The following is a 25,370-nucleotide window of genomic DNA, read 5'->3' on the forward strand; positions in this document are numbered from 1 at the left end:
TTTCGTGCATGGTTGCTTCTAAGCAGTGCTTTGTCATTTTGCTGACTGAAAACGACGACGTGTTCCCTCAACAGTTCCTTAAAGAGAAGCAGAAACAGAAATCGTTAAAGAAGTAAGTGTAAATCACTTGTAATCTAGATTTGAGAAGCAAATTCCAACAAATGTTTGATTGCAACAAGATCAAAGCTCAGTGTAAGATCTATGAAGGATGTTACCACAAATTCTTGCTCGTAGACTCAAACTGCAAACCTTAACGGCTCTCTAAACGAGTTTAATTCAACTTCGTTATAATAATTTATCAAATTATACGTCAATTTTCTTTTGCATACAACAATTTAGGAATTTGTCCTTCGTTCATTTGCAGAACTATGGTCTCTTAACTGGACGGAATTTTTACGATTCTTGGTTTGCTGACTGACAAATCTCATCTCGTACGAAAAAAACTGTGGTTATTCATCGTCGTCTTATCGAGCCTTATTCAGTCTCAAGGCGCTGAAATTAGCCTTACTGGTAAGTACATTGTGTTATAGTGTAATTTAGATGTTTCTGTTGCGGGCCAGGACTTGCTAATTTTGAAACTGAAACGAAACATCTAACGGCTTTTGGACAACCATGTATCTACTTTTCATTTATGTGGGCAATGTGAAATGATGTCTATTGCGAGGAATTTTTTACCAACTTTTGAAGAGCGAATTAGCTTTAAAAACTAAATGAAGATCAACAAGTCAAGGCACATTGCTGTGTTGTTTTGCTGGGAGCAAAAACTTGACCAATGACGAGGCCCAAGCGAATTCAATAGTTGTCAGTAAAACAATTGATATAATACCAGCAGGGCGCAGCTATTTAGGGATGTGAATAATATGCATTGCGACGACGCCAGATTAGCTTTCGCTTTCGAGTTCTTCGAGTGTTTTGTAGACTACAGAAAGCGGCCAATGTTCTTTATCGCAAATGAAGTATGCATACCTCACTGAAAGGTTTCTAAAACTTTAACAACGGTAAGTGTACCTCAATTCACTTACATGAAAGTTATGTGGAGCAGATACAACTCGTTTCAAACGGAAATCAACAAACATACATTAGAGAATACTTATATTGATAGGGCATACCCTGGAGGAGAAGGAGCCTGAGAAAACTGGTTTAGCGAAAAGGTGAAATTGCACGGGAATTTCTACTATCGTCACTTTAGATTAGTGAAAATTTTAAAAGTGACGTTATTTGATACACTTTATGACTTTATTTTCTAATATGCTGCGTGTGTCAAATAAACGGTAGACCTGCTTCGTTTAGTTGGACAATAATGCTGAAAAAAGCAAAAAGTAAAACGCATACTATCCCCGCTACGATTTCGTGAAAGCTGCGCAATCTTTGGTGTGAAAATTATCCCTGGCTTTAAGGACAACGGCACAATATCAGATAAAGTAATATCGTTTAATGCGCTTTTTTTTCTCCTCTGATGTACAGATCGGGACGTTTGGATCGCAAGCAAAAGGCTAAGAGTCTTTTTAGTGCGAGCCAGGCCAGCACGATTCACAGCAGCAGTAAAAAGACCGAAAGACCAACGATAGCATTTATCAGCCTTAGTTGTTCCTCAAGGCACTGAAATTAGCCTCACTGGTAAGGACATTGTATTAAAGTGTAATTTAGCTGTTTCTGTCGCGGGACTTGCTCATCATGAAACTGAAACGAAACATCCACCTGTTTTCAAACAACAGCAAGAATTGCAGTACTAGTCTTCGATCTCGAGACTGATCAAGGATCACGAACTTTCTTGTCGATTTAGTCATTGCGTATGTTTTGATGTTGGGGAAGTTTTGCGTATGTATGTTGTCTAAAAGAACAGCGTAGAAATAATCCGTCAAAAACAACTCCGCAGTCGATTAGAGATCTTTTTCGAAGTTATCGTTGTCCATAAACATTTTCCCCCAATTTTGTAGCCTTATACGCTCTTAGTTGGCTGTGAATTTTGACGAAGAAATTGTTAGTTATGTTTTATTGCTGAAGATTGTAAACTTTATACCGAACTGTTCGTTTGAAAGTTTATCCTCCGGTGAAAGATTCTCAATTTGGAAATTTTTGCTTGTTTGCTTCCAGAACTGTTTCAATGCAATTCTAAAGAAAGACTTTGATTAGAACATTCTAGAAGAGGACAAGCAAATATGGTTGACCTCTTTTCAAGAGCTTACTCCAATTACTTCAAAGGACTGCAGTTAGAAAATCGCTAAATTGAGTATTTTCTTGACGTTGTCTTTTGTCTGCTTTGTATTCAGAGAGGGAATGTGGAATGTTTGCAATTAAACCCCGTGCCTCTCTCTCCACAACCCACTTCCGCCGATTCGAGAATTTCTCAAAATATTGCTTTAAGGACCGGGGGGAGCTGATGTGCTTTGCTTTCCCACTGTTGTAACTTTTTTACCTACCTTGGACTAAACAGCTCTGCTTACACTTAACGAATCAGCCCAGAAATGTGAAATTTGCGGTAATGGAAGCCATTTGAAAAAACGCAATGTTATTGGATTATTATTTGTTAGGGTCACAATACGTAACACACTGGTTGCACTTTCGTGTTCCTGTTTCCGAGTTGAAGGCGTGTTGCGTATGAGCAATTTTTGTTTCTTGTCTTGTTGAAATTTTGACAAGATTTTTAAGAGAAAATAGATTATCTTCTCTCAATTGACTCAACCCAGAAACCTGTCTACGTTACTTAAGCGAATCAAGAGAAATGGCCCGTTGGTATGACGCCATATTCATTTGATCAACGCTATAAAAGTATTGTCTTTTCCATTTCAAATTTCTCGAAGTTTTTTGCTTGTAAATTATGGTCTCCTGGATTAGCCCCTCTCAAGAGAGCCACGAATTTTGTACACTTTTGAAGGGCGAAAGAATTTTGAATAATAATCTTGACCAATGGGTCAATGCACATCAAAGTGTCATTTTTCTACGGCAGATAATTGACGACAAACCGCAACAAAGGGAATCAAAATTAGTTTTTAGTCAAATAAAATGCATAGTACCCTCAGGCTGCAGCTATTTAGGGACCTGATTAATGTGCTCTACGACGAAGGCAGATAAACGTTCGCTTTCGAATTCCTCGAGTGTTTTGTTGAATACAGACAGCAGCCTATGTTCTTTTTTGCAAATGAAGTACTGCTACCTCATTAAAAGGTTTCTAAAACTCTGAAAACTGTAAGTGTACTTTAATTCACTAACATGAAAGTTGTGTACTATAATTTTTGTGAAAATAAGCAAAGATACATTCTAGAATATTCATGTTGATAAGATACACGCTGAAGGAGAAGGAGTTTAATAAATCAGGTTTGGCGAAAAGGTGTAATTGCATACACTGCGATTTCTACTATCGCTACTTTCGATTGGTGAAAATATTATTAAAAGTGACGTTATTTGATACACTTTATGATTTCATCCTCCGATATCCTGAGTGTGTCAAACGAATGAGAGAACTGCTATGTTTAGTTAGATAATAATGCTGAAAAAAAGCAAAAAGCACAAAGTAGATTACGCACGGTACGATTTGGTTAAAGCTGCAGAATTTTTTATGAAAAATATTATCCATTATTTTAAGGACAACGGCACAATATTAGATAAAGTATTATCGTTTAATGCGCTTCTTTTCACCTATGATGCACAGATAGGGACGTCTGGATTGCAAGGAAACAGCTAGGAGTCTTCCTCGTGCGGGCCAGGCCCTCACGATCCACAGCGGCAGTTAAAGGGTCGAAGGAAAAACGATAGCATTTGATCAGCCTTATTCAGTCTCAAGGCGCTGAAATTAGCCTTACTGGTAAGTACATTGTGTTATAGTGTAATTTAGATGTTTCTGTTGCGGGCCAGGACTTGCTAATTTTGAAACTGAAACGAAACATCTAACGGCTTTTGGACAACCATGTATCTACTTTTCATTTATGTGGGCAATGTGAAATGATGTCTATTGCGAGGAATTTTTTACCAACTTTTGAAGAGCGAATTAGCTTTAAAAACTAAATGAAGATCAACAAGTCAAGGCACATTGCTGTGTTATTTTGCTGGGAGCAAAAACTTGACCAATGATGAGGCCCAAGCGAATTCAATAGTCGTCAGTAAAACAATTGACATAATACCAGCAGGGCGCAGCTATTTAGGGATGTGAATAATATGCATTGCGACAACGCCAGATTAGCTTTCGCTTTCGAGTTCTTCGAGTGTTTTGTTGACTACAGAAAGCGGCCAATGTTCTTTATCGCAAATGAAGTATGCATACCTCACTGAAAGGTTTCTAAAACTTTAACAACGGTAAGTGTACCTCAATTCACTTACATGAAAGTTATGTGGAGCAGATACAACTCGTTTCAAACGGAAAATCAACAAACATACATTCTAGAATATTTATATTGATAGGGCATACCCTGGAGGAGAAGGAGCCTGAGAAAACTGGTTTAGCGGAAAGGTGAAATTGCACGGGAATTTCTACTATCGTCACTTTAGATTAGTGAAAATTTTAAAAGTGACGTTAATTGATACACTTTATGACTTTATTTTCTGATATGCTGCGTGTGTCAAATAAACGGTAGACCTGCTTCGTTTAGTTGGACAATAATGCTGAAAAAAGCAAAAAGTAAAACGCATACTATCCCCGCTACGATTTCGTGAAAGCTGCACAATCTTTGGTGTGAAAATTATCCCTTGCTTTAAGGACAACGGCACAATATCAGATAAAGTAATATCGTTTAATCGCTTTGTTTTCCCCTCTGATGTACAGATCGGGACGTTTGGATCGCAAGCAAAAGGCTAAGAGTCTTTTTCGTTCGAGCCAGGTCAGCACGATCCACAGCGGCAGTGAAAAGATCGAAAGACCAACGATAGCATTTACCAGCCTTATTTGTTCCTCAAGGCACTGAAATTAGCCTCACTGGTAAGGACATTGTATTATTGTGTAATTTAGCTGTTTCTGTGGCGGGCCAGGACTTGCTCATTTTGAAACTGAAACGAAACATCCACCTGTTTTCAAACAACAGCAAGAAATGCAGTACTAGTCTTCGATCTCGAGACTGATCAAGGATCACGAACTTTCTTGTCGATTTAGTCATTGCGTATGTTTTGATGTTGGGGAAGTTTTGCGAATGTATGTTGTCTAAAAGAACAGCGTAGAAATAATCTGTCAAAAACAACTCCGCAGTCGATTACAGATCTTTTTCGAATTTATAGTTGTCCATAAACATTCTCCCCTAATTTGGTAGCCGTATACGCTCTTAGTTGGCTGTACATTTTGACGAAGAAATTGTTAGTTATGTTTTACTGTTGAAGATTGTAAACTTTATACCGAACTGTTCGTTTGAAAGTTTATCCTCCGGTGAAAGATTCTCAATTTGGAAATTTTTGCTTGTTTGCTCCCAGAACTGTTTCAATGCAATTCTAAAGAAAGACTTTGATTAGAACATTCTAGAAGAGAAGAAGCAAATATGGTTGACCTCTCTTCAAGAGCTTACTCCAATTACTTCAAAGGAATACGGTTAGAAAATCGCTAAATTGGGTATTTTCTTGACGCCATTTCAAAAAACGCAATGTTATTGGATTATTATTTGTTAGGGTTACAATACGTAACACACTGGTTGCACTTTCGTGTTCCTGTTTACGAGTTGAAGGCATGTTGCGTATGAGCAACTTTTGTTTCTTGTCTTGTTGAAATTTTGACAAGATTTTTAAGAGAAAATAGATTATCTTCTCTCAATTGACTCAACCCAGAAACCTGTCTCCGTTACTTAAGCGAATCAAGAGAAATGGCCCGTTGGTATGACGCCATATTCATTTGATCAACGCTATAAAAGTATTGCCTTTTCCATTTCAAATTTCTCGAAGTTTTTTGCTTGTAAATTATGGTCGCCTGGATTAGCCCCCTCTCAAGAGAGCCACGAATTTTGTACACTTTTGTAGGGCGAAAGAAGTTTGAATAATAATCTTGACCAATGGGTCAATGCACATCAAAGTGTCATTTTTCTACGGCAGATAATTGACGACAAACCGCAACAAAGGGAATCAAAATTAGTTTTCAGTCAAATAAAATGCATAGTACCCTCAGGCTGCAGCTATTTAGGGACCTGATTAATGTGCTCTACGACGAAGGCAGATAAACGTTCGCTTTCGAATTCCTCGAGTGTTTTGTTGAATACAGACAGCAGCCTATGTTCTTTTTCGCAAATGAAGTACTGCTACCTCATTAAAAGGTTTCTAAAACTCTGAAAACTGTAAGTGTACTTTAATTCACTAACATGAAAGTTGTGTGCTATAATTTTTGTGAAAATAAGCAAAGATACATTCTAGAATATTCATGTTGATAAGATACACGCTGAAGGAGGAGTTTAATAAATCAGGTTTGGCGAAAAGGTGTAATTGCATACACTGCGATTTCTGCTATCGCTACTTTCGATTGGTGAAAATATTATTAAAAGTGACGTTATTTGATACACTTTATGATTTCATCCTCCGATATTCTGAGTGTGTCAAACGAATGAGAGAACTGCTATGTTTAGTTAGATAATAATGCTGAAAAAAAGCAAAAAGCAGAAAGTAGATTACGCACGGTACGATTTGGTTAAAGCTGCAGAATTTTTTGTGAAAAATGTTAACCATTATTTTAAGGACAACGGCACAATATTAGATAAAGTATTATCGTTTAATGCGCTTCTTTTCACCTATGATGCACAGATAGGGACGTTTGGATTGCAAGGAAACAGCTAGGAGTCTTCCTCGTGCGGGCCAGGCCATCACGATCCACAGCGGCAGTTAAAGGGCCGAAAGAAAAACGATAGCATTTGATCAGCCTTATTCAGTCTCAAGGCGCTGAAATTAGCCTTACTGGTAAGTACATTGTGTTATAGTGTAATTTAGATGTTTCTGTTGCGGGCCAGGACTTGTTAATTTTGAAACTGAAACGAAACATCTAACGGCTTTTGGACAACCAAGTATCTACTTTTCATTTATGTGGGCAATGTGAAATGATGTCTATTGCGAGGAATTTTTTACCAACTTTTGAAGAGCGAATTAGCTTCAAAAACTAAGTGAAGATCAACAAGTCAAAGCACATTGCTGTTTTATTTGGCTGGGGGCAAAAACTTGACCAATGATGAGGCCCAAGCGAATTCAATAGTTGTCAGTAAAACAATGGATATAATACCAGCAGGGCGCAGCTATTTTGGGATGTGAATAATATGCATTGCGACAACGCCAGATTAGCTTTCGCTTTCGAGTTCTTCGAGTGTTTTGTTGACTTCAGAAAGCGGCCAATGCTCTTTATCGCAAATGAAGTACGCATACCTCACTGAAAGGTTTCTAAAACTTTAACAACGGTAAATGTACCTCAATTCACTTACATGAAAGTAATGTGGAGCAGATACAACTCGTTTCAAACGGAAAATCAACAAACATACATTCTAGAATGAATGACTTTTGAAGAACAAATTAACTTTGAAAACCAATGAAGATTAACGGGTCAAGGCACGTTATTGTGTGCTTTTGCGGGGAGCAAAAACTTGACCAATGATTAAACCAAAGCGAATTCAATAGTTTTCGGTAAAACAATTGATATAATACCGGCAGGGTGCGGCTATTTAGGGATATGAATAATATGCATTGCGACAATGCCAGATTAGCTTTCACTTTTGAGTTCCTCGGGTGTTCTGTTGACTACATAACGCATACTTCACTATAAGGTTTATAAAACTTTGACAATGGTAAGTATACTTTATTCTCTTACATGAAAGTTATGTGTACCAGGTAAAACTCGTCTCAAACGAAAAATCAACGAGCATGTATTCTAGAATATTTATATTGATACGACATACCTGGAGGAGATGGAGCTTAATAAAACAGATTTAACGAAAAGGTGTAATTACATGTACTGCGATTTCTACTATCGTCACTTTCGATTAGTGAAAATGTTAAAAGTGACGTTATTTGATACACTTCATGACTTCATTATTTGATATTCTGAGTGTGTCAAATGGAAGAACTGCTTCGTTTACTTAGATAATAATGCTGAAGAAGGCAAAAAGCGAAAAGCAGATTTTTCTCCGCTACGATTTCGTGAAAGCTGTTCAATCTTTGGTGTGAAAATTATCCCTTGCTTTAAGGACAACGGCACAATATCAGATAAAGTAATATCGTTTAATGCGCTTTGTTTTCCCCTCTGATGTACAGATCGGGACGTTTGGATCGCAAGCAAAAGGCTAAGAGTCTTTTTCGTTCGAGCCAGGCCAGCACGATCCACAGCGGCAGTGAAAAGATCGAAAGACCAACGATAGCATTTACCAGCCTTATTTGTTCCTCAAGGCACTGAAATTAGCCTCACTGGTAAGGACATTGTATTATAGTGTAATTTAGTTGTTTCTGTAGCGGGCCAGGACTTGTTAATTATGAAACTGAAACGAAACATCCACCTGTTTTTGGACAACAGCAAGAAATAAAGTACTAGTCTTCGATCTCGAGATTGATAAAGGATGACGAACTTTCTCTGTCGATTTAGTCACTACGTATGTTTTGATGTTAGGGACGTTTTGCGAAGGTATGTTGTTTAGAGGAACACCGTAGAAACAAACTTACAAAAACAACTCCGCAGTGGATTAGAAATCTTTTTCGAATTTATCGTTGTCCATAAACATTTTCCCCCAATTTTCTAACCTTGTACGCTCTTAGTTGGCGGTGCATTTTGATGAAGAAATTATAAGTTATACTTTATTGCTGAAGATTGTGAACTTTATACCAAATTGATCGTTTGAAAGTTTTTCCTCGGGTGAAAGATTCTCAATTTGGAAATTTTCCTTGTTTGCTCCTTGAACTGTTTCAATGCAGTTCTAAAGTTTGAATAATAATCTTAACCGATGGGTCAAAGCACATTAAAGTGTCATTTTCCTTCGGCAGATAATTGACGAAAAACCGCAACAAAACGAACACAAAATTAGTTTTTGTCAAATAGAATGCATAGTACCCTCAGGCTGCAGCTATTTAGGGTCCTGATTAATGTGCGTAGATAAACATTTGCTTTCGAATTCCTCGAGTGTTTTTTCAGTACAGAAATAGCCTATGTTCTTTTACGCGAATGAAGTACCACTACCGGCACTAAAAGGTTTCTAAAACTTTGACTACTACAAGTGTCCTTTAATTCACTTACATGAAAGTTGTGTGTACCAGATATTTCAAACGGAAAATAAACAAGTGTACATTCTAGAATATTTATGTTAATAGGACACACGCTGAAGAAGAAGGAGTTTGATAAAACAGATTTAGAGAAAAGGTATAATTGTACTGCGATTTCTACTATCGTCACTTTCGACTGGTGAAAATGTTATTTAAAGGGACGTTATTTGGTACACTTTATGATTCCATCTTCTGATATGTTGTGCGTGTCAAACGAATGACAGAACTGCTTTGTTTAGTTAGATAATGATGCTTAAAAAAGCATAGAGCAAAAAGTATATTACCCCCGCTACGATTTCGTTGAAGCTGCAGAATTTTTGGTGTGAAAATTATCTTTTGTTTTAAGGAAAACCGTCCAATAGTAGATAAAGTAGAATGGTTAATTAAGCTTTGTTTTCACCTCCGATGTAGAGATCGGGACGTTTGGATTACATGCAAACGGTTAGGAGTCCTCTTCGTACCAGTTGGGCCATCACGATCCACAGTGGCAGTGGAAAGATCGAAAGACAAACCATACCATATTAGCCTTAGTTGTTCCTCAAGGCACTGAAATTAGCTTCGCTGGTAAGTTCATTGTGTTATAGAGTAATTTATCTGTTTCTGTAGCGGGCCAGGACTTGCTAATTTTAAAAATGAAACAAAACATCCACCTGCTTTTGGGCAACATCAAGAAATAAAGTACTAATCTTCGATCTCGAAGAACACTTTCGAAGAGCACTTTCGTGATTAAACCTTTCAAACACGAAAGTGCAACCAGGGTGTTATCTAGAGTGAAATGATTAAGATTAACGGTTCAAGGCACATTCTAGTGTCATTTTTCTGCAGGCAAAAAATGAACCAATGATGAAACCAAAGGGAATTCAACAGTTGTCAGCAAAACAATCGATATAAGGAATTTGATCAGAACATTCTTGAACATAATTTAAGTTCGATTGTTGTAGTAATCATATCAGGCACGGGTATCTGAAGATTGCTTCTTCATCTGCCTTTTTCTTGAGTTAGGATGCTAGAATGGTGTGTATGTAAATTTCCCCCTTCCCCCTTCACCCCACTTTCGCTGATAGGGGAGCTTTCTAGCGAGAAATACAGTACTAGTCTTCGATTTTTGAGATTGATAAAGGATTCAAATCCCGTACGGGCCTGAATTTTTTTCAGGTTCTATTTTCAACTACTCGTTTCAGTAGAGTTCTTAGCTGCGAGGATCTTTTAATATCATTTCTTGTCGATTTAGTCGTTACGTATGTTTTGATGTTGAGGACGATTTTGCGATTGTATGTTGTCTTAGAGAATACCATAGAAACAACTATGCAGTCGATTGGAGATATTTTCGGATTCACCGTCGTCCATAAAAATAAACAAGCATACACTCTAGAAAAACTTATATTGATACGACACACGCTGAAGGAGAAGGAGCTTAATAAAACAGTTTCAGCTAAAAAAGGTGAAATTGCACAGCGATTTCTTCTATCGTCACCCTAGATAAGTGAAAATGTCAAAAGTGACGTTAGTTGATGCAGTTAATGATTTGATCATTGATATGCTGCGTGTGTCAAATGAACGAAAGAATTGCTTTGTTTTGTTAGACAATAATGCTGAAAAAAGCAAAAAGCAGATTAGCCCCAATACCATTTCTTTAAAGCAGCAGAATTTTTGGTGTGAGAATTATCCATTTTTTCTGGACAACGGTAGAATATGGAATAAAGTATAATCGGTTATTGCACTTTGTTTTATCTTCAATGTACAGATCGGGACGTTTTGATTGCAAGCCTTGTTCGTGCGAGCCTGATCATCACGATCCACAGCGGCAGTGAAAAGATCGAAAGACAAACGATAACATTTATCAGCCTTAGTTGTTCCTCAAGGGACTGAAATTAGCGACGCTGGTAAGTACATTGTGTTATAGTGTAATTCAGTTGTTTCTGTAGCGGGCCAGGACTTGCTAATTTTGAAACTGATACAAAACATCTAACTGCTTTTGGACAACAGCAAGAAATACAGAACTAGTCTTTGATCTTAAGATAACCGCCGCCTGGTTAGCTCAGTTGGTAGAGCGCCAGTCTGTTGTGCGGGAGGTCGAGGGTTCGGGCCCCAGACCGGACCAACACTCAGGGTCTTAAAATAACTGAGGAGAATGTGCTGCCTTTGTAATTGTACCAGCAAATGGTTAGACATTCAAGTCTTCTCGGATAAGGCCCCGTCTCCTGCATCTTCAGTGTTACATGGTCAGCAGGGGACGTTAAAGAACCCACACACTTGTCGAAAAGAGTAGGGGGCGTAGTTCCCGGTGTGGTGGTCTATCTGTTGTTTCATTGTACATTTCATGCATGGGCTGGGTGGGTGAGTGAGATCAAATATGGACTGATAGCGGCAGCCAGAGGCGCCTTTACAAGCTGACGTTCGATCTCACTCAATTAAAATTGTAAACCGCCTTGAGACAGTATGTGATATGTGCGGTATATAAATACACATTCATTCATTAAGATTGATAAAGGATCACGAACTTTTTTGTCGATTTAGTCATTGCGTATGTCTTGATGTTGGGGAAGTTTTGCGAATTTATGTTGTCTACGAGGACACCGTGGAAACAAACTGACAAAAACAACTCCACAGTCGATCAGAGATCTTATCGAATTCGCCGCTGTCCATGAACATTTTCCCTTAATTTTGTAACCTTATATGCTGTTAGCTGGCGGTGTATTTTGATCAAGAAGTTATAAGTTACGTGTTATTGCGGAAGATTGTGAACTTTATACTGAATTGTTCGTTCGAAAGTTTTTCCTCCGGTAAAAGACTCTCAATTTATAACTTTCTCCTTGTTTGCTCCAACAATTGTTTCAATGCGGTTCAAAAAAAAAAAATTTGAGCAGAAAATTCTAGAAGAAGGCATGCGAATATGGTTGACCTCTGTCCAAGAGCTTACTCCAATTACTTGAAATATCGCAGCAGACATGACCACGGTTAGAAAATCGCCAAATTTAATATTTTCTTGATGTTGTCTTTTGTCTACTTTGTATTCAGAGAGGGAATGTAGAATGGTGTGCAAGTAAACCTCCCTTCCCTTCTCCTCAGAACCCACTCCTGCCGATTCGAGAATTTCTTGAAATATTGCTTTAAGGACCGGGGGGAGCTGATGTGCTTTGATTTTTATATCTCTTTATCTACCTCGGACTAAACAGCTCAGCTTTCACTTAATGGATCAACGCACAAATGTGACGTTTGCGGTTATCGACGCCATTAAAAAGATGCAATGTCATTGGATTATTATTTGTTAGGGTCGCAACACGTAACACTCTGGTTCCACTTTCGTGTTCCTGTTTAACAAGTTGAAGGCTGGTTGCGCATAAGCAATTTTTGTTTGTTTTCTTGTCTGGTTTTGAAATCTGAAATTTGCCTGGTTTTGAAATTTGAAATTTGCCTATGTATGTTGTCTAAGAGAACACCGTAGAAACAAACTGACAAAAACAACTCCGCAGTCGATCAGAGATCTTTTCGAATTCACCGTTTTCCATAAGCATTTTCCCTTAATTTTGAAACCCTATACGCTCTTACGCTCTTCATTTTGAAATACGGAAATACAGGCCTAAACTACGTAAAACCAAGATTGACATTAATTTTGAAGTTTTCTAAAATCCCAAGTTTCCCATTCTACTCTGATCAACATTTCTGTTATTTACACCCGCATGCACGCACCATTTTCGGCACGAATGACTCATCAAGCAACTTCACAAGATGTTCCAACCCAAACACGCACGCACAATTTCCCTAGACAATTCCTTATCTGATTATTTCAGACCATTATTGATTTTCTATATCACTTCTGCTGTGCGCAATTTGAACATTCTTGCTACATGTCTGTCCTTACCGTGCTACGCTCAATTATACATCTAAATCTTAAGTAACCCTGAGCTTAATTGCTGATTTAGAAATTAAAGTATCACGCGATACGCTTACAAGATTGTCGCTACACTGGCTGAAATTTTGACGTTTGTACGGAAATCAAAACTAACTGTTGTACTTGTTAAAAAGGCTGTTTAAATTTAATGTGTTATCCGTACTTCTGCTCCGAAAAGGACTTTGATCGAAATATTCTTGGCCATAATTTAAATTCGATTGTTGTAGTAATCACGCCAGGCACGCGTGCCCGAAGGTTGCCTCTTCATCCACTTTTTTCTTGCGTTAGGGATGTTAGAATGGTGTTTATATTAATACCCCCGACCCCCACTCACTTTCGCTGATGGGGAAGTTTGCTAGATAACTACCCACTGGACTGGGGAAGGGGACATATCCTATGCTCTACGGTGAGGAACTCCTTCGTTCTCCTCATTTTAGTCATTCAGTCCTTGTTCATTCTGAAAAAGGACTTTGATCTAAACATTCTGTAACTGGACAATGAAACATTGTTGGCCTCTATTTAAGAATTCACATTTTCATACCCAAGAGAAAATTAATTTTCTTATCTTAATTGACGCAACCCAGTAACCTACCCAGTAAAGTAATTACTTTAGCGAATCAAGAGAAATGGCCCATTGGTTGACATCATATTCATTTGATCAACGCCTTAGGAGTATTGTCTTTTCCATTTAAAATTTCTCGAAGTTTTTTCTTGTAAATTATGATCTTCTGGATTAGCCTCCTCTCAAGTTAGCCACGAATTTTGTACACTTTTGTAGACTAATACATAGTGCAGGGTGCAAACTTTAAAGCTTGTGAGATCTCTTGTGTGGGAGACAAAGAAGGAAAAAAATTAACAGCAAAGAAAAAAAATTCTTTTCGCTAAGTGTCTTTTTAAATCATGTTCCGAATGTCAGTATTCCATAGAATTACGCCTGTTAATTCCAATAGAAATCCTTTTTCCAGCCAGTTTTCATCAAAAATTCCGTTTCGTTTTTCAGTATTCCTTTATTACGCATGACCAGCTGCGTAATGCGCATGTAATCCTTGACTGATTACGGTCACATAAACCGTGGACAGAAAGTTTTTGCAAAAAAAACCTTGAGGAACAGAAACTCAGTAATTGTGGCAGCACTTGATGCAGAAGGCGCAGGATAGCTGCTTCCGCCAGTAGGAGTCCAGAATGTCTAACAGCGTATTCAAAAAGTTTTGATATCCATTAAATAATGGGGCCAAAGCGCTTCAAATGTCTGTGTCATTTTGTGATAGGAAGTGAAAGAACGAAAATAACAACAGACTACATTTCATACTTGTTAATTTAAAAAATAACTTACATGTTGCCCTGCGTTTGTTTAGTAAGAAATCACAGATGACGTCAAAATGTGGTAAGAACAAAGAAGAGGCACACGAAGCGCAGCTGAGTGTGTCACTGATGTTTTTACCACATTTGTGACGTCATCTGTGATCTATTATCATAAAGAACCCAGGCAACATGGATTCTATTTGTTTTGTACAATAAATGCATTTGTCCTCCGATAGATCTTAGGTAAGAACCAAACACAGTGCCTGCGTTTTTTGCTTATGATAAAAAAAAGAACCTACAGATAATTTTGCTACTTGAGCAGCTTTAAAAGCACGTGATTCTAAATTGTTCAACCTTTGATTGCAGACAGTTCAAGTATTCCCAAGTTTTGCCAAACTTCTAGAACGGTATGTATCATTTAACTCACTGATTCGAAAGTAAGTTCCAAGTAACCTTTTAAACGGAAGTTGCGTGACATGTGACTCACGCAGTCACGGTTAGGTTAAGATTGAAATAGGAGAGGTGATAATTAGAGTGATAGGTTTGAGGAGAGAGCGTTGGAAGTTTGAGACGTGGTGAACGTTGATGATAAGCAATGAAAGAATTTGACGATTGAGAGTACAGTGTACCCCACAAGTTCGGTACACTTTTTCTCTAAATTTATTTTCGTTTCCGATCTCTAGCTACACAGTAATTATTTCTTTCCTTTCGCCGAGAAACCACGGGTTACCATAGCACGTAAATTAAATTCAACTGTCACGTGTGATATGTATCATCATCCTCATTATCATCATCATCGCTCGTTGGGCCAGTAGGTGCATAAGGTCGTCACATTGTCCGCCCAACCCCCCTGTTTCGTGCCGCCACCCCAGCCACAATCCAGCTCTTCCATATCGCCTTGCCTTTTTCCTCTTTCAACAGTCCCTCTCCAACTGGTCTTTGGTCTCCCTCTCGCCTTTTGACATTCTGGTGTCCACCCCAATACCGCAAAAAAGTCGTTCACACCCTCTCTCCTGAGTAAATGTCCTAAACAGTTCCACCTTCTTCTTCCCACCTCGCAACCAATTTTATTGGTGTCCTCCATTTCAACTACTCTCCTGTTTGTCATTCTTTGCTGCCATCTGGTCCTCAGTATCCGTCTTAGGCATTAGTACTGAAAACTTTTCAGTGTTCTTTCATCGGTCTTTGTGATTTTCCATGTTTCACAACCATGTAGCAGGACCGATCGGACTAAAGTCTTGAATTGGCACATCTTGGCTCTCTTTCCTATTCGTCTGGCTACTCACACCTTCCATAGCCTCTGGAATGCACCTCGTGCCTTCTGCATTCTGTTCCTAATATCTTCACTGCCTCCACCTTTCTTTCCTACAATAGCTCCAAGATACGCAAACTCCTCGACATCTTTCACTTCTTCACCATTCACCACAATGCTCTCCCTGTTCGTTGCAAACTCCATCCTCAGTGCCTTGCTGTTGTCTTCCTCATGATCCAATCCATAGCCAGTAAGAATAAGAATCCTGACATTACGCATCCCTGCTTTACTCTTGACTAAATCTTGAACCAGTCTGATATCTCCCATCCGTCGATTACGGCGCATTCAAACCCTCCGTATATCCCCACTACCACTCTCACCATCTTGCGCGGAATTCCATACCTCCGTGTGGTGTTCCACGAGCTTTCTCTGTGTACCGAATCGAGGGCTTCTTTTCAAAGTCCACAAAGTGCATGTGCAGACTCGCCCTCTAGTCATTTGCCTGCTCTAAGATGTTTCTTTAATGTAAAGATCTGTTCAGTTGTATTTCCATTTGGTCTTAAGCTGGCCTGCTCTTTTTTAAGCTTCTTGTCTAAACCTTTCTTGATCCGTTCTAGCAGCATCCTGTGGAATATTCTATTGATGGTGGGTAGCAAAGTCACTCCTCTCCAATTGTTACAATCACGCAAATCACCTTTCTTAATTTATTGATAACAAGTCCCTTCTTACACACTTCTGGCCACCTTTCACTTTTCTAAAGCCTGTTATATTATCAGTCTGCTACTTGCGGTGTATTCCATGTCAGCCCTTAGTAGGTCTGGGCCCTGGCTTTGCTTTCCTGAACGCATCCTTAACCTCTTGTATTCGCCATCTTCCTACATCGATTTCCTCAATCTACTCCAGTTCTTCTGTTTCTTCTTTCTCTTCCACCGGATTTGTGGGATCATCTCTGTTTAAAATTTTACTCAAGTTCTCTACCCAGCTCTGCAATCTTTCTTGGGATTCTGTCTTATTCACCCCCAGTTTGTCTTTCACACGCAATTCTCGCCTCCTCTGTTCCCGGCTATTGTCTTGGTTATGCTGTTTAGCTCCTCGTTTCTACAATTCTCAGCGGCCCTGTCTGCTGCTGTAGCCCTTTCCTCCAACCAATTCCTCTTATCCTCCCTAGCACTCTCTTTCACTTCCTTTTCTTTCGCACTATACTCCTCTCTCTATCGCTGTTCAAGTCGTTCCAATCTCGCACCCTCTGTATTACGTTTTGCGTCTTACCCCTCCTGAATTTTTTCCCAAGTCGTGTCTCCTATCCGTGGCTTGCTCTCCTTTTTACCTTCCAATAACTTTCTATGTGGCATCTCTGAAAGTCACCAAGATCTTGTCGCGCTTCCTTTGAATCTTCTATATCTCATATCGTTGAAAACCTGTTCTTCACTTTAATGTTATATCTCCTCCTGATCTCTTCACTTTGCAACTAACGCACGTCAAACCTCACACTTGTTTTCTTCTTCCCATGCGTCTTTGCCAACTTTAGTCTCATTCTGGTTCTCACCAGGTAGTAGTTACCATATACGTCTGCTCCTCCCATCACTCTCGTGTCCAGAATCAATGTTCTCATGCGTCCATTCACAAAGACATGGTCGAGCTGGTTAACAGTCTTCCCACCTGGTGACTTCCAGGTCAGCTTATGGATCTCTTTCTGTGGGAAACTGTTCCAGTTACAACTAAGCCATTCGTACCACAGAGGTCACATAACCTTTCCCATTATCATTCATGACTCTGACACTAAATTTCCTCAGTACCTCCTCTCTGTTAATGTTGTTACTCCCGTAAGCGTTCAGGTCTCCCATCATCAAAATCATATCATGACTACTGCAGCTTGCAACAGAGTCTTACAGTTGATTGTAAAATTCATCCTTTTCCTCGTCCATCGCATCGTCACCCTCTCACTACCTTGCAGTGTTCTTGATCCCATCAGCATGCTTGAACTAAGGGAAAAGTGATCCTTGATGTTAGGAGACTTGCAATTTAGCTTTCGTAAGATTACCATCACCAATTACTTCACAAGCTGAAAAAAACTACCAGCTCAGCAGAAGACGATAATCGTACAGCTTAAAAACTCCCTTGTCATTGACTTCGACCATGAGTTCCCTGCGTAATTTTGTTCTTGGGCTGAGTGATTCAGTGTCAACATTTTAACCTAGTTTTTTCTCTCTAATATGCGAAGGGGTTAAATCAGGTGAGATCTGTCGAGTTCCATATTTCAGGTCGACTGTGTCTCGAAAAATACCTATCGTGGAACCAAGTGAACACTGAAAGAGTGAACACTGAAAGAAAGAAACAAATTAACAAATAAGGAAGCAAGAAGATGGTTTCTTTCACATATAAACCGTATCCTTGTTGCTCTGAACACTTTTCTCTATTATACTGACGTTTAAGTTATGAGTGACAGTGAATCTTTACCACTCTCTTTTCCTCCCTTTATTAGCCCTTGACTCCATCGAGCAAATTGTTTTGAAAGCCAGAGTTTTTCAATTGCCCTTACTTCCTCTCTAAAATATAATTGACATGTATCAGCGAAAATATCTTGGTAGGTAAATAAATATTCACACCAAGTACCACAAAACCGTTAAAGGATCAGCAAAAGTATAGCGACCTACTCACATAACCGAATTGGATACTAACATAACTATGGTTTTAATAGGATGTAACTGATAATGGCCACTGTGTTGAAGTACACCACAGAGCAACTGAATTACTACAGGATTTGTTACGTTGTCACTGACATACTAACTGAGGGTCTGCGAACCATCTTCAAACAAGAATGGGACAATCGATACAAGACAACACTGGGAGAATGGAAAGATCAACCCAAAAATGGAATGGACTTCTGGACTGGCGAGTCTACTCGAAACAGAAACAGAAACGCTAAGCTGTTGAAAACAATGAAGAATGGCGATAGAGCTGAGTGGGATTGTACCATGCTGTTTTACGCTATCCGGTATTCAGATTGCATATATTCTCTCAATCCATCAATTAGATCAAATGTGGACGACTTAAGGAAATTTCGAAATGAAGAATTTGCACATATGCCTCGGGGCCACCTCTCCAACGGAGATTTCCAAACTGTCATTACAAAGGTTAAAACTGCATTCCACGCACTCGGTCTCCCGACATTGAAAATCAATGAAGTTCAAAATCAGACAAACTTCTTAACGGAGGAGTTAAACGAAGTTTTAGGGAAGGTTGACGCCTTGAAACAAGAAGTTAAGGACAAGGAAGATGAACTTCAAGAGAAAGAACAACAGAGGCTTGCCCTAGAAGAGCAATTACATTCCGATGTCTCTCCATTTTGCTTTCTCCCTCCTGAACCTAGCCACGACATCGCTCCTCGGGAATCTGAAGTTGGTGAAGTTTTACAAAACCTCCAAACACTAAAAGACGCCAATGATGGGTTGAGCATACTGTATTTGTCAGGAAATCCAGGAAGTGGAAAATCTCAGCTGGCCCGTTTAGCAGCCGAGCGATTATACGACGAGGTCGAACAAATACCTTTCGCAGCTTCATTTGTCATGACGTTGAATGCTGAAAACTCAGAAACACTTTTGAAATCGTACGTCCTTTTCGCTCAACATTGCAAATGTCCCGGGTATGAAATAACAAACACTTACCGCTCCAAGGATTTGAACACAGACGAGAAGATTTCATATTTCAAGACCTTAATAAGTACAAAAATTGAGCATTACGCTTCATGGCTGTTGGTAGTTGATAATGTGACCAGCGAATCTCGTACAAGCGATTATTTGCCAGATGCAGACAGCAAGTTGTGGGCAAGGGGTCAGATGCTAATAACAACACAAGACACTGCGTCTATACCGTTGTCAAGCTCTTCCATACAAAATATCTCAATCAGCGCAGGAATGCATCCTGATGATGCGTGCTTTCTGCTTAACCTCCTTTCTGGTATGTCAGATGCCAAGATGGATAAAGAAATTGCGAAAGAACTAGACTACCAGCCACTTTCATTAGCAGCCGCAGCCACGTATGTGAGACAAGTTCGTCGGAATAAAGCAACCTCGAAATTTGGCTGGACCGACTATTTGAAGAAATTGGAAGAGGGGAAACGAAGTAATACTGAAAGCATTCTTGCTGCGACAAATCCAGCCTATCCGAAGACCATGACCAAAGCAATAACACTCGCTGTCGAAATGGTGATGGAAAATGATATAATTTTGCATCACATGTTCCTTTTTCTTTCAATGTGTGCATCACAGCCGATACTGCAAGACATTATTATCGAGTATGTTAAAACAACTGATGACGAATTTGAAGATGAAGATATGATAAGAACGAGGATGAGTCGATGTTCACTGTTGCTAATTGAAGAAGAATCAACTGGTGTTTATATTCGAGTCCATGGTGTCGTTCTTGATGTTATTAAATCTGCGACAAAAGGTTTCGCAAAGGATCAAAGCTACAAAGTGGTGTATGGCGCGGTAATGTCTTTCTCAAAATTTGAAGAGCTGAAATCTATTGTTGTGGGAACAAGAATAGTTCCCCATCTGAAAACGTTGAGCTTAAAAATTGAAGACATGTCACTCGGGGAAGGAATACCAGAAGCGACCAATAGAGCCTTGTGTAACTTTCCGGATGGCCTTTGGAGCCTTACTAACATGTGCCAAAACAACAGTGAGTTTAGAGCGGCGCTAGTCTATGGTAAATGGCTGTTAAAAATTCAAATGAAAAAGCTGGGACCTCAGCATGTTGATGTTGCAAGCTCTTACAACAATCTGGGTAATTTACACCGTAATCTGGGCGACACAGATGAAGCAAAAGGCTGCTATAAGCGTGCACTGGAGATTCGTCTGAAAAAGCTGGGACCTGAGCATGTTCATGTTGCAGCCTCTTACAACAATCTGGGTACTTTACACAGTGATTTGGGCGACACAGATGAAGCAAAAGACTGCTATAAGCGTGCACTGGAGATTCAGATGAAACAGGTGGGACCTGAGCATGTTGATGTTGCAACCTCTTACAACAATCTGGGTAATTTACACCGTAATCTGGGCGACACAGATGAAGCAAAAGGCTGCTATAAGCGTGCACTGGAGATTCGTCTGAAAACGCTGGGACCTGAGCATGTTCATGTTGCAAGCTCTTACAACGATCTGGGTAATTTACACAGTGATCTGGGCGACACAGATGAAGCAAAAGGCTGCCATAAGCGTGCACTGGAGATTCGTCTGAAAAAGGTGGGACCCGAGCATGTTGATGTTGCAACCTCTTACCACAATCTGGGTACTTTACACAGTTATCTGGGCGACACAGATGAAGCAAAAGACTGCTATAAGCGTGCACTGGAGATTCAGATGAAAAAACTGGGACCTGAGCATGTTCATGTTGCAAGCTCTTACAACAATCTGGGTAGTTTACACCGTGATCTGGGCGACACAGATGAAGCAAAACGCTGCTTTAAGCGTGCACTGGAGATTCGTCTGAAACAGCTGGGACCTGAGCATGTTGATGTTGCAAGCTCTTACAACAATCTGGGTACTTTACACAGTGATCTTGGCGACACAGACGAAGCAAAAGACTGCTATAAGCGTGCACTGGAGATTAAGATGAAACAGCTGGGACCTGAGCATGTTGATGTTGCAAGGTCCTACAACAATCTGGGTTTTTTACACAGTTATCTGGGCGACACAGATGAAGCAAAAGACTGCTATAAGCGTGCACTGGAGATTCAGATGAAACAGCTGGGACCTGAGCATGTTGATGTTGCAACCTCTTACAACAATCTGGGTAGTTTACACCGTGATCTGGGCGACACAGATGAAGCAAAAGGCTGCTTTAAGCGTGCACTGGAGATTCGTCTGAAAAAGGTGGGACCCGAGCATGTTGATGTTGCAAGCTCCTACCACAATCTGGGTACTTTACACAGTGATCTGGGCGACACAGATGAAGCAAAAGACTGCTATAAGCGTGCACTGGAGATTCAGATGAAAAAACTGGGACCTGAGCATGTTCATGTTGCAAGCTCTTACAATAATCTGGGTAGTTTACACCGTGATCTGGGCGACACAGATGAAGCAAAACGCTGCTTTAAGCGTGCACTGGAGATTCGTCTGAAACAGCTGGGACCTGAGCATGTTGATGTTGCAAGCTCTTACAACAATCTGGGTACTTTACACAGTGATCTTGGCGACACAGACGAAGCAAAAGACTGCTATAAGCGTGCACTGGAGATTCAGATGAAACAGCTGGGACCTGAGCATGTTGATGTTGCAAGGTCCTACAACAATCTGGGTTTTTTACACAGTTATCTGGGCGACACAGATGAAGCAAAAGACTGCTATAAGCGTGCACGGGAGATTCAGATGAAACAGCTGGGACCTGAGCATGTTGATGTTGCAACCTCTTACAACAATCTGGGTAGTTTACACCGTGATCTGGGCGACACAGATGAAGCAAAAGGCTGCTTTAAGCGTGCACTGGAGATTCGTCTGAAAAAGCTGGGACCCGAGCATGTTGATGTTGCAAGCTCTTACCACAATCTGGGTACTTTACACAGTGATCTGGGCGACACAGATGAAGCAAAAGACTGCTATAAGCGTGCACTGGAGATTCAGATGAAACAGCTGGGACCTGAGCATGTTCATGTTGCAACCTCTTACAACAATCTGGGTAGTTTACACCGTGATCTGGGAGACACAGATGAAGCAAAAGGCTGCTTTAAGCGTGCACTGGAGATTCAGATGAAACAGCTGGGACCTGAGCATGTTCATGTTGCAGACTCTTACAACAATCTGGGTACTTTACACCGTGATCTGGGGGAGACAGATGAAGCAAAAGGCTGCTTTAAGCGTGCACTGGAGATTCAGATGAAACAGCTGGGACCTGAGCATGTTCATGTTGCAACCTCTTACCACAATCTGGGTACTTTACACAGTGATCTTGGTGACACAGATGAAGCAAAAGGCTGCTATACGCGTGCACTGGAGATTCGTCTGAAAAAGCTGGGACCTGAACATGTTGATGTTGCAACCTCTTACAACAATCTGGGTAATTTATCCCTTAAGCTGGGCGACACAGATGAAGCAAACGACTGCTATAAGCGTGCACTGGAGATTCAGATGAAACAGCTGGGACCTGAGCATGTTGATGTTGCAAGGTCTTACAACAATCTGGGTAATCTACACAGTGATCTGGGCGACATAGATGAAGCAAAAGACTGCTATAAGCGTGCACTGGAGATTCGTCTGAAAAAACTGGGACCTGAGCATGTGGATGTTGCAACCTCTTACAACAATCTGGGTACTCTACACAGTGATCTGGGCGACACTGATGAAGCAAAAGACTGCTATAAGCGTGCACTGGAGATTCAGATGAAACAGCTGGGACCTGAGCATGTTGATGTGGCAAGCTCTTACAACAATCTGGGTAATCTACACAAGGCTCTGGGCGACATAGATGAAGCAAAAGACTGCTATAAGCGTGCACTGGAGATTCGTCTGAAACAGCTGGGACCTGAGCATGTTGATGTTGCAAGCTCTTACAATAATCTGGGTACTTTATACAGTGACCTGGGCGACATAGATGAAGCAAAAGACTGCTAAAAGCGTGCAATTGGGGTTCGAATGAAAAAGCTGGGACCTGAGCATGTTGAGTAGGTTTAAAGCATTGTTTATATTTTAGTGCTTCCATATGGTATTTTACCATAATGATATACATCTCCAAATACGTATAGGCACGCTTACGGAACACCAAGGCCTAAGTTAGTGTTTTGTCACTCATTATGGTAAGATAAGAAGCTTGGGCAACTCTTTAGCCTCTTTCACCATCAAAAACTACAGTATGCATCATTACTTTATGTATCCACGCTATGTTTGTTTTATCGAATTCTTAATATATTTACAGATTTTTGTTCTTTTCCTCAAGTAAACGTTTTCAACCTTGATTCCCATCTTTTAACAACACTGCAAGTTTGCCTCTTGGAAAATACGGTATTCGTTCATTATTTTAGAAGAGAGTATCTGTTCGTTATTAAGAGAGGATATATATTTTGGGTGTTCCTCTGTAACCAATACCTTTTCTTTTCTAAGCCCTGCACAAATCCCGCTAGGGATTGCCATTTCCGAGGACGACTTTCCAGTTGGCACGAATTATATTGCAGAGGTAAGGACTTATCCTAAAAGGATATCTATCTACATTCTACCCGTAACTCTTAATTAATCTTGACGACCCCCATGTTATACTAGTGAACGGCAGTCATCGTTTCAAGCGTCATCATCTCTGTCTGAAGTACAAGTAAAAGCTACCTTAAAAAGTTAGGTGAAAAAACAAAACAAAAGAAAACAAAACAGCTAGTGTGTCTTGAAACTTTTACTCAACTTAAATTGAGGATGTTTCAAAGAGGCTAAAATGTTGGTTTAGCAAACTTAAAAGTAAAAAAGCGATTATAAATTATTCCAAAATAATCAGGCATTTGTTTGAAACTATGGGAAGTGTAATAAAATTTAATGCTGGTGTTGGTTTCATTTTTTTTTTTAATAGGGTATTTTGAATTACCTCATTTAATTTTTGGGTGACATATTTAATGTTTGATTCAAAACACTGGTTTACTAGGTTTGTTTCCTTTTAAAGGTCACGAGGGAGGAAAATCTTCAGGAAAATCAAGTTGGTCCAAATGACGGCAACGAAGGTGACTGTTTACCCAACGGGTTTGAAGTGAAAGACATATTCGACAGTTCCGGCGGTGAGCTGAGCGCTACTCATGACTCGGACGTGAAAATGTGTATTGCAAACGGCGCAATACCGATTGGCGTCAGCCAGGAAGTCTTCTACCGTGTGGTCTACGACACAACAGAGCTGTTGCAGGATATCCCCGTTGGACCTGATGAAACACTCATTTCCCCCGTTATTGAGTGCGGACCACACGATATCAGACTTTTAAAGCCTTCGGAGATTATAATTCCACATTGCCTCTATATGGGCAAAGCTAAAAAGGAATGGATAACTGTCTACAGAACTGACCCAGGTAATCGAGAAATCCCTGGGCTGAGTATTTTCAGCTGAATTCAAAGAAATACATTTAAGATTTAAGATCTTGAGGACTCACACTTTTGTAAACCTTACATGTTCGGAGTTTGAGCAGGGCATTGAGTTACAAAGAAGATAAGAGCTTTCAGTTCCCATCGCTGTGGTCCGGTTTCTATTCGCTGACCTGGCGTCGCATGTGGTTAAGTTTTTTGGTGCTTCTCCTCCACACTCCCAGACGTTTTCTCTGTGTTTCTGATTTTCCTTCTTTCGCAAAAACCAAGACCCAAATTTCAATTCGACTTAACGTAACCCTAATCTTGAGAGGAACCTTGTGGATTTCCACTGCAGAGTAATCCCTCTTATTTATTCTACCTGCATAATTTTTACTCCCTTCTCTTTCGGGTAGATAGGACTGATCTTCGTTATGCTGTTACTGTACTGACGATTTTGTCATCAATGTTTGATTGAAGGTCCCATCAAGTGGGAGAAAATCCCCAACAAATCCAAAAGAAATGATCTGTCTAGAGCATGGTTCACAGCAAAAGAGGACTCCATTCACATCAATACCATGACATTCTGTTTCTGGTGCGTATATTTTCGTCGCGGGGCACCGAAAAGGAAAAGAGCCACGGTGCTAATAAACCAAATCCCGGAGGTGATCTCATTCAATTCAGATTCTACATTTACAGTGACAACAAGGATTCA

The 25,370-nt window shown here is 39.9% G+C and overlaps 1 protein-coding gene across 8 annotated transcripts; it reads left to right on the forward strand.

Moving 5' to 3' along the window:
• LOC136284393 (uncharacterized) lies at positions 1-25,370 on the forward strand. Of its 8 annotated transcripts, XM_066174678.1 has the most exons (14): positions 1-112; positions 365-510; positions 1,465-1,617; positions 3,650-3,802; positions 4,757-4,909; positions 6,700-6,852; positions 8,191-8,343; positions 9,600-9,750; positions 10,931-11,069; positions 14,747-14,787; positions 18,331-23,292; positions 23,729-23,801; positions 24,270-24,663; positions 25,136-25,370. In XM_066174678.1, the coding sequence occupies exon 11, from the start codon at positions 18,344-18,346 to the stop codon at positions 23,240-23,242; it is 4,899 nt and encodes a 1,632-aa protein (XP_066030775.1). In that variant the 5' UTR covers positions 1-112; positions 365-510; positions 1,465-1,617; positions 3,650-3,802; positions 4,757-4,909; positions 6,700-6,852; positions 8,191-8,343; positions 9,600-9,750; positions 10,931-11,069; positions 14,747-14,787; positions 18,331-18,343; the 3' UTR covers positions 23,243-23,292; positions 23,729-23,801; positions 24,270-24,663; positions 25,136-25,370. The 8 variants fall into 8 exon arrangements, with proteins under 8 accessions (XP_066030775.1, XP_066030778.1, XP_066030774.1 ...); XM_066174681.1 differs by lacking the exon at positions 9,600-9,750; XM_066174677.1 differs by lacking the exons at positions 1-112; positions 365-510 and adding an exon at positions 885-998 and having other exon boundaries at positions 9,598-9,750.

This window comes from Pocillopora verrucosa, chromosome 11, assembly GCF_036669915.1.
Source record: "Pocillopora verrucosa isolate sample1 chromosome 11, ASM3666991v2, whole genome shotgun sequence".
Taxonomy (NCBI): Eukaryota; Metazoa; Cnidaria; class Anthozoa; order Scleractinia; family Pocilloporidae; genus Pocillopora; species Pocillopora verrucosa.